Source organism: Electrophorus electricus, chromosome 15, assembly GCF_013358815.1.
Source record: "Electrophorus electricus isolate fEleEle1 chromosome 15, fEleEle1.pri, whole genome shotgun sequence".
In the NCBI taxonomy this organism is placed as follows: Eukaryota; Metazoa; Chordata; class Actinopteri; order Gymnotiformes; family Gymnotidae; genus Electrophorus; species Electrophorus electricus.
The window spans coordinates 10,318,376-10,328,207 of record NC_049549.1 but is presented as its reverse complement, the minus strand read 5'-3'; the positions used below and the strand labels follow the sequence as shown (position 1 = coordinate 10,328,207).

General features: G+C 40.1%; 1 protein-coding gene and 1 long non-coding RNA gene across 2 annotated transcripts; both read right to left on the bottom strand.

The window, feature by feature from the left end:
- Positions 1 to 1,108: 1,108 nt before the first annotated feature.
- On the bottom strand, positions 1,109 to 1,962 carry LOC118242549. The gene is made up of 4 exons (XR_004776909.1): positions 1,919 to 1,962; positions 1,660 to 1,734; positions 1,538 to 1,582; positions 1,109 to 1,155 (listed from the first exon to the last, which is right to left on the bottom strand). It is a non-coding gene; the product is annotated as an uncharacterized LOC118242549 (long non-coding RNA).
- Positions 1,963 to 1,978: 16 nt separating this feature from the next.
- LOC113588977 (short-chain collagen C4-like) lies at positions 1,979 to 6,182 on the bottom strand. The gene is made up of 9 exons (XM_027028397.2): positions 6,152 to 6,182; positions 5,810 to 5,854; positions 5,223 to 5,267; positions 3,491 to 3,553; positions 3,322 to 3,375; positions 3,136 to 3,162; positions 2,806 to 2,871; positions 2,173 to 2,244; positions 1,979 to 2,089 (listed from the first exon to the last, which is right to left on the bottom strand). The coding sequence occupies exons 4-9, from the start codon at positions 3,527 to 3,529 to the stop codon at positions 1,979 to 1,981; spliced, it is 369 nt and encodes a 122-aa protein (XP_026884198.1). The 5' UTR covers positions 3,530 to 3,553; positions 5,223 to 5,267; positions 5,810 to 5,854; positions 6,152 to 6,182.
- Between the last annotated feature and the right edge of the window lie 3,650 nt (positions 6,183 to 9,832).

The following is a 9,832-nucleotide window of genomic DNA, read 5'->3' as shown; positions in this document are numbered from 1 at the left end:
ACACACACACACATGCACAAACGAGAGCGTAAAATCATTTCAGTGCTTTTATATAATTAAGCATATATTGTAGATTGAAGAAAGGACAGACAGATGCAATGTTGTTATAAAGGTGAAATGTTGCTACATATCTGACCGTTGAACCAGAAATTCCCTCTGGCCCAGTGGATCCTCTGTCCCCTGGAATTCCCTTCAGGGCAAAAAACAACAAACAATAGCAAATACATATTACTGATCTATTTGAGGTTTGCTTCTGATGTGTGTCTGTGTCTGTGTGTGTTGTCAGACTGTTATATTCACTAGTACAGGGTAATTATATCATTTGAGCCCTAGCAACAAAAAAACATACATGTCCATTTACTATTCTTCATCTACAAAATAAAACAATAATCTAAAGCATTACTGCAAGTTATATTTTTAAATGCCCACATGAATAAAGTAATTCTAAATAATAATAAATAAAAGTAAATAATAATAAACATCACTTTTGTAAGTCGCTGTGGATAAAAGCATCTGCCAATTGCGGTAAAATGTAAATGTAAATAAAGCATATTTAGCATTTTAATGTTATTTTAAGGCAAAGATTATATAAAATCAACAGCCAAAATAACTGATTACACAATAAAGGGAAATGGCTGATATATGGTTTTGCATTGCAGGGGCTCATTTGAAATGAGATTTAGAAATGTGTTATTCTGCTCGAGCAGGGTGACATTTGGGAGCATCTCGGCGCATCTCGGCATATCTCGGCGTATCTCGGCGTATGTCGGCGCATCTTGGCGTATCTCGGCGTATGTCGGCGCATCTCGGCGCGTCTCGGCACGTCTCGGCGCGGCACACTTACGTTACGGCCCTGCTCCCCATTATTGCCATCCTGCCCAAATTTCCCCTTGAAATCAACACATCATATGAATGAACCATGAATAGAAACTGCTTGGGCAAAATAATAACAACCAATCTTAAATCACGTCACACGAAGGTGTCACCACCGTGTTTGTAATGTGTCATTGGGCATATCACAATGAAACCGTGTACTGAGACAGAAAACCAGGAGATTCGGCTGTCAAACGTCGAACGGCCTGAATGACTCACTGGCACTCCTGGATCCCCTCGGTCTCCTTTTTTCCCTTTGCGACCGTCCTCTCCCCATGTGCCCTTCAGAACAGGAGCAAAAGGTGGATACTTACAAAGGTTCTGTCACAAGGAAGAAGGGGATTAAAGGCTATTTTACTAAACAAAGAATAAAGGATCTTACGTTATCTCATAACGGATGCATTGTTTTATTCAAAGCTTTCAGATGATTAAGACAAACTTATATTTGTGTGAAAAAAGATAAGAGAAAAATGCCTTATTTTTTGGGTGTTTTTACTAATTTATTTCTCAGTTGTTTCTGAGGTTGCAGTACGCTAAGTTGGTCAGCGGCCTCCTTACTGGTGTAGGTTTGTGTTTTATAGGAAAGCCAAACACTGTTCAGCAGGTGAATGTACTAATTTTAATTTGCAAGGAAGGCATGCGTTTCAAGGCACTCGGCACTCACTGGATTTCCAGGCCATCCTGGATTTCCAGGATCCCCAGGATCCCCCTGTAGACAGTGAGACAGCAATTAACAAGGAGTTACTGAGATCCAGTGAACTTATTATTAGCGTTCGTATAGCTTACTTTGAGCTCCTTGAGTCCTGTTGCATATAGCTTGATGCCCTTCGTTCCAGGTACACCAGGTGGGCCTCTGTCACCCTGTACAATATGAACCACAAGGCTGTGAATGACCAGCAAGTAGGGATCAGTTATCATTTATCACACATGATAGAAGATGTAGGTATACATGTGTTTAGTTGTAGGTTAGTATGCGTGTAGCTGCCAAATAGATATACAGGTGTTTAGTTGTGGGGGATGGGGGTCAAGCTAACGTGGTGCTGACCTTTGGACCTTGGAGACCAGGTATTCCTGTACCTTCTGGACCCTGAAAAATGCATAATGATCATAGTGAGGCAGTACACATACACACAACGACCAGAAGACCGTATTTACAAATGTTACTTCTGTCCAAAATAACCTTTTCTCCTGCTTGGCCAGGCCTGCCTCTCAGTCCCTGAGGAGAATGCACATTGTTAAAACCATAAATTAGATACCAGTACAAAAAAAAATCATCACTTTTTCCATCTGTTTTCTTACTGAAGATCCCCAATTTCCTACTGGTCCTTGTGGTCCCACTGGTCCCATCGGTCCTGGCAGACCTTGAGCACCCTGCAACACAAAAACCAATCAGATTCATCCTTCTCTAACTGTTTTCAAAACAACACCCAATCACACATCAGTGATCTATTTATTTCATGGTCATAAATGCACAGTCATTATTGTCTGACAACAAGAAAACAATCGCAGTTAACTTCAGTAACTTCAAAGGAGATAATAATAGCAGCTAGTGGTTTCTTCTCAATGCTTGAACTATTGCCTCCTTGACCTAACCCTACATCCTTTAGCCCAATATCCAGACATTTATCAAATCATTTATTAATTAATTATTAACCTTTAATGAAGCATTCTTTCAATGTGCTCTGAGAGATCAAGGATTGAGGTGAGGATTCCCAATGGTCTTTTTTAATTGTAGCATGTGACATGATTATAAAATACATTCTCTGCCTCCACAAAATTCTAAGAATAACAGATAAAAAGAACATGAATAATAATAATTATAAAAATAAGCACATACAGGAATTCTATTTGGTTCTAAACTGGACAGTGGTCTAAACTGGCGTCAGAAATGATGGATGTGTTAATGTAGAGACACAGAGACAGTATTCTTACCATCGGACCATCTTGACCTTTCTGTCCGACCAGAATTAAAGGAGGAGGAAAGTGAATTGCTTCTCCCTAAGACGGGAAAGCAAAACATTATTTAGGGGCTACCATCACACTATGCACATATTACTATTAGATCACTAAAACTAAAACAACAACTGAAGGTAACCACATTGTGTGTGTGTGTGTGTGTGTGTGTGTGTGTGTGTGTGTGTGTGTGTGTGTGTGTGTTCATAGTATGAAGAGTCTTAATGTTGCACCAGCCCGGTGTAGAGTGTTTCAAATGCAGTTTCCTGTGGACATCATTGCTAGGACTTTTACAAAATGCATACACACCTTCTGACCGTCTTCCCCTGGTAGTCCCTGTAAGAGGAACAGCAAAATGTCACTGAACTTTCACAGTCTGATTCTGAAAATAAGGAAACCACACTGTATCTGAGCTCTCTGGCTGTCCATGTGATTACTGGTTACTGACTACAGTAAACTTCACTAGCATTTGCCAAAACATCACTGACAGCTCACCAAACGGCCGGGTTGTCCAGGTCGTCCTGTATTTCCTAGAAAACCCCTATCACCCTAGCAACAAATCACAAGGAATGGCCAGTATAATTTTTGCTTTGATAAATGTATTGCTTGAAGTCAATTACTGTTCCCTCATTAATGTCACTATTATTAATGTGGCTGCAGCTACCTTTGTGCCATTGCATCCTGGACTCCCGGGTGGTCCCATTGGACCCTTGTCTCCTGGGACTCCCTGAGAGGAAATGACATCATAGGATTAAACACAGAAACACTCTCTTTAAAGAAGTGGTGATCTGATGACTTAAAGGCACCAAGAAATGTTTATCACTTTCTCTTCCTGTTCATCAAACCTAGAGAGTAAACATCTTTGAGCAGTTCAATTGAAAATAAAACAATAATATCAGATGCAGAACGCTGGACGACGATATGTTGATTTGGAGATCTTTATCCCTATATTGGGCAAACCATATAGAAACCACAGCCCTTACCACGCTGCTTATTATACTTACTGTATAGCTGTATTTAGAGGTTATCAACCTTTTTAAAGTCACTTTTGTGCACTTAGAAATTAACTTTTTAAGACTAACTTGTTTCCTTTTCTATACACTAACGCCCAGTTTCCAGTGGCCTCAGTCATAAATGACCTATTTTAATAAAGGACAGACAATGTCTGGGTATTTTGTGTATGTCCATATAAAAGCATATATGAATATCAGAATATGCTGTATTCATAAGTGAAATTAATAAACAGTGTTTCTAATACATTTACATTATAGAAGCATATTACAAGCATCCAGCTGACCTTGGCCTTTTGATTAAAACTATGAACGAGGCCAATAAATGTACACAGGGTTCAGGACTGCAGGACAGTCAGTGAGTTGACTTTAAAGTCAGTGTAGTCTATAGATTTCAGCAGACCTAAAGTATCTAGGCACATAAATTGTCATGTTTAGTGCTTGGATACAAATTCTTTGCAGTCAATTCAGCGCAGCCATCACCAATCAATGCACGCCTGAAACCACTGACCCACAGGCATCACCAGTTGATGCCCAACTGCCCAAGTGATTGGCAGACATTACCAGCCAATGGGTATTTTCCCTGCTGTGGCTCTGTCAGGCCTGTAATATTTTGGATCCTGTTTTTGTTTTGTGTTTTTTTGCATATAAAGGCTTTGCCATGGTTTAGATCTTGTGGTAAATGCTGGTTTCTTCTTCTCTTTGAGGTTGTGTTTCACACTTCTGTGCTCTTGCCCTGGACTGTAGTTTGTTCAACAGCCTAAAAGGAGTTTTGCTTGATTGAATATGTTTTTCGTTCATCCCCACTCTGGTCTAACGAGTCACTAGATGTAGTGTGAACACAAAATCTAGAATCAAATCTAGGCCTGCTGATAACTCCGTTTGCATGAACTATGGATGCGACAACACCCAGCTGGTCAAGAAACAACTCAGCAGCCAACTGTCAATTCTGGAGGACTGAAATTGAGAAACTATATACTAAAAAGGCTGCAATTCCTAACATGGATCACCGGGTATAGACCGTCAAATAAAAGCTGACATTTCAGAAACAATGTGGTTGAGTGTGGGAACCAAAGCAGCAAAACCTGTCTCCGTTCAAATAATTATGGAATGGAGTGGGCACTTCCAATGAATTAGACATGATGGGGATAAATATGGAAATAACTTATAATACGATGGAATTATGCAGTGGAGATACCACCTGGATATTTTCTAGACCAATTACAAAATAGACAAATAATAGGTTTTAGACAGGAAACAAGGCTGGAACAGGGTTTGAACTAAGATTTTTAAAAATTTCTCAGGTCAAAATTATCTACAACCTATGACAGACACAGAGAAGGGTCAGTTGTGGCATTATTTTCGTTCTGCCCAAATCATACGTACAGGTATCCCTGGATGACCGGTCAATCCTGGATTCCCGGGAAGACCCTGACAATGAGAATTAAAGAAAGCATTATTTCTAAGACACACTACAAATGGCTCATCAGTGTTGACTCACATATACATTCATGCAAGCATGCCAGAGAACACATGCACACATACTAATGCACAAATACATACGTACACGCATAAACACAAGCATGCATCCACACAAATACATACGTGTACACACAGAGACACAAGCCTAAATCCACACAAATACAGATGTGTACACACACATATACAAGCATGCATCCATACAAATACATACATATACAAACAGACGCAAGCATGCATCCACACAAATATATAGGTGTACACACACAGACACAAGCATAAATCCACACAAATACAGATGTGTACACACACATACACAAGCATGCATCCATACAAATACATACATATACAAAGAGACGCAAGCATGCATCCACACAAATATATACGTGTACACACACAGACACAAGCATGCATCCTCCACACAACAACATACGTGTACACACACAGACAAAAGCATGCATCCACACAAAAGTGCACACACATAGGGGAAATACCTGAGAGCCTTTGTCTCCTGGAAACCCTGAAAGTCCCACACTGCCCTGTAAAGTAAACACGCTAATGAAGTGGTAAATATAATAACCAGTAATCATCATTAAAGATAAACATAAATTGTTATTTTGATGTTTTGTTTTTTCCTATTAACGTGTCATTAACTTCTAAGTGCAGTCTCCTATGTTATGTATTCAAGGCTAAATATGCCCTTATGCATTAAATACTGAATAAAACGGGTTGCACATTCTGAAAAACATTGTTTGTTTTCTGAAAAACATTCATTGTTTTCGAGTTTTAACATCCAACGGTGAAGATGAACATTATGTGTGGACTGGGAAGCAGACCTTGGGCCCAGCTTGTCCAGGGGGGCCTTCAGTTCCTGGAAATCCAACTGTACCTGGAAGTCCAGGAGAGCCTGTATAACCTGGCTCACCCTATGAGGGGTGGGGGTGGGGTTGGGGGGTGGGTGTGGGTTGGGGGTTAACAGAGGGAGGGAGAAGCAGCGAATGAATTTATCATTCATAATAGTACATACTCACACCCACACACACAGTATTAGTACTAATATAACTACACAATACTAAAATTATGTATACTAGTATTGTTTTTCAAATATAATAACAAATGTTATCTGGTTTATACATTATATTCAGAGACAACAGACAGAGATCAGTCAGACTTTTGCTCTTCCAAAACTCTCTAAAAATGCATTAGATGTTGTTTTTGTAAACTCAGTAACATGGAGGTTCATTGTGAACACTGAGTTTTGACTAACATTTCTCTGAAGATTCACAGGCAATGACTATGTGTACAAACCAATGGGAATGTGTGTGGGGGGCACCCGAGGGACGAGTTGCTCTGTACATGCGTTTCGGTTTTGTGGATAGAGGGGCAACACTATGCCTGAAGAGGACGTGAGGCATCTCAAGGATCTGTGCATTTGATGTTCTTTTTGTTGATATGCCAAACATATGCACACCAATACACACACACACACACACACACACACACACACACACACACACTCACACACACACACTCACACACACACACACACACACACACTCACACACTCACACACACACACACACACACACTCACACACACTCACACACACACACACACACATACATTCACACACACACACACACACACACACACACACACACACACACACTCACGCACACGCACACACACACACACACTCATGCACATACAGAGGTACAGGTGTGTGACTGCTGTTGATAAGTGTGTCTCATCAGACATCAGTGGTATTATCAGATAGCCCTGGGTGGCCTGCAGCTGAACGTGGCCACCCTGCAGCACAGAGACCCTCCCTATCCTGCCAGGGCCTGAGCCAATCAAGCTGCATTCATTTATTAATCTATATAATTGGACCTAAAACCTCATAATAACCAAGTGCCAGCATGTAGATTGTAACTTTTTAATCCACCACTAAAAGGCAGTAGGCCACTGCTCTGATTATCAGTTTTTGAAGCTCAACAAGAGATCAACAAGAGAATGTTGTCTTAGTGCTACCTTTAGTAGACAATGTGTTTATTGCTGTCTGCGGTATATTTTTTTATTATTTCATAGTAATTTCTGAAATATGGTTAAACCATTTATTTTACCAAATAAAGATAACATTAAAGTTAAACATTTCACCTTATGCTACCTCTAAAATGCAGTTTATTTGGTTTTAATTGTAATTGTTATTTTCGTTGTACTGTTGTTAAACAATACAAAACACAGCCATACACACAAAAAGAAGGAGAATGAGATGTTACAAGCTGGCTTGTTTAAAGGGCATAACATAAATAAAAGAGACCACACCACTTTTATAATGAAAAAAAATGCAATCAAAAATCATCATCCAATACACACACACACACACACTCACACACACACACACACACACACACACACACACACACACACACACACACACACTACATTTTATTTATTTTATATATTTTAATCTTCTAATCAAGATAATGCAATTCTTTCATTCAGCACTAGGGGGCAGTAAGCTACTGCTCAGATCATTGTAAAAGAGGGTCATTGCATTTCTCTGACTGAGTGCTGTATGAAAACTCAAATGATACAAGGCGTTGTGTAATTATATTTGTCAAAAATGATCGATCAACACAAGCCAAACCAGCAAGAGCAGCTTCCTGTGTGTAGCCTTATCCAGCAGAAGAGACAAAATTCATTTCGCATATGAATGTTAAGTATATCAATGGAATATTTTTAATCACTGCTCTTTTTCATAAAGTTCCAGGTTGTTCAAAATCACATTTTCCTGAGAGTAAATTGATATTGATAATGATAAGAGTTTATTCTCATGCTGGATCAGCGCAGTGGTTAACTAACGCAGGGATTTCTAATACTTCCACATTTAAAAATGAATGGCTTCTCCATCTTCTCCGGAATAAACCATAATCATTAAAAAGATATGACTTCCTAAATATGCACAATAAGTCATGCATGATGCACTGGCATTTACATGTTTAAAAAAGTGACATAAAAAGTTATGTTGAGATATAGTTATATTAGTTGGTGCACATAATGCTGATAGGTTAACCTACTTTATCTTATAACAGCACCTGTATCTCCACCATTCAGAATGTAATGCTTTAAAATGTTGCTAGCTAGTTAGGGTTTTTATTCTGCATCCTAACTGTCCAGTAACAGCTAGCTAAACGTTATTCAGGGTTAGTTAGTCCCTTGTTGCTACAGACAGTAGCACGCTTCCTCTCTCCCAGTAGAGCTGACCTACAGTGATTCTTGCAGAGTGGAAGGCCTGAAGCAGAAGTGAAAGGAAGCATCAGGGAGCGGGAATGTTCCTAATGAGAGTCGGACAAAGGGGTAGGGGTTTGATCACCTAACAGGTGAGTGGGTGACATTCAGGAATACACAGAGACCCTATTTGAGTAGCTTCAGTAGGATATATATATATAAATAGCAACTTTGGGATGTCAGGAGGGTGGGTGATGTAGTCATTCATATTGGTAGGGATTAGGAAAGCAACCGTGTGGTCAGGAGAGACAGCCTGGTCAGGAGTGACAGCCTTTTCAGGAGAGACAGCCTGGTCAGGAGTGACAGCCTGGTCAGGAGTGACAGCCTGGTCAGGAGTGACAGAAAGATTGACTGCTTGTTCAAAAGGTGAGGCAGCATGATGAGGAAGAGTGATAGCATGATCAAAAAGTGACTGTATGTTCAGAAAGAGTGAAGGTATGTTGAGAAAGACCTGAAGCAGAAGTTTGGTCCAACACGTACCTTATTGCCTTTGACTCCTTCACAGCTGCATCTGAGCTTCCCAGTACACTCACAGCCCTAAGAAAAGATAGCATACAAACACAAATAGCTTTAATTTCACTGAATACACTGCAAACAAGAGACAGTCATTATTAGGAGAGGCCTAGGTTTAATCAGTGCCTGAGAAGACTGGTTCGAAAAAGTTAATGTGAACATAAAGAGAAACTTCAACAAACGCATACAGGTGCACACACACACTTTACAGGTGCACACACACACTCCATTTCTTTACATCCTGCTGAAGTTGAACGAGATCTCCTCTGGTAGAGACACCACTCAGCCTGCAGCTGCTTTCATACATGCTTCACATGCACACCAGGAAAAGTGTTTCCAATGTAAAACCAAGTCACCGTGTGCGAAATGTCCAAAACACTTTCATCAAAGTCCGTGCTGAATCGTGAATGCACGTGGCCAAGGACAAACCCCATTCTGAACTACCTTGAAAAAGATAAGCAGGTCACTTAGAGTGACATAACGCTCACTTCATCACATTTGTTCACTGCTCATGGACAGTTCAGCCAGCGATGGCGGTATAAGTCCGAGGATGTCGCTTAAGACATAGGTCTCTGTTGTAAAGTTTGCACATGCAAGTGAAAATAATGAATGCTTGGCATGTTCTGAAGGTCTCCTCTAATGGTAGTTTACCTATGTTTGTACTCCCCATGCTGGCTGAATGAACACTTCATTTATCCTTACTGGGGTTTCAT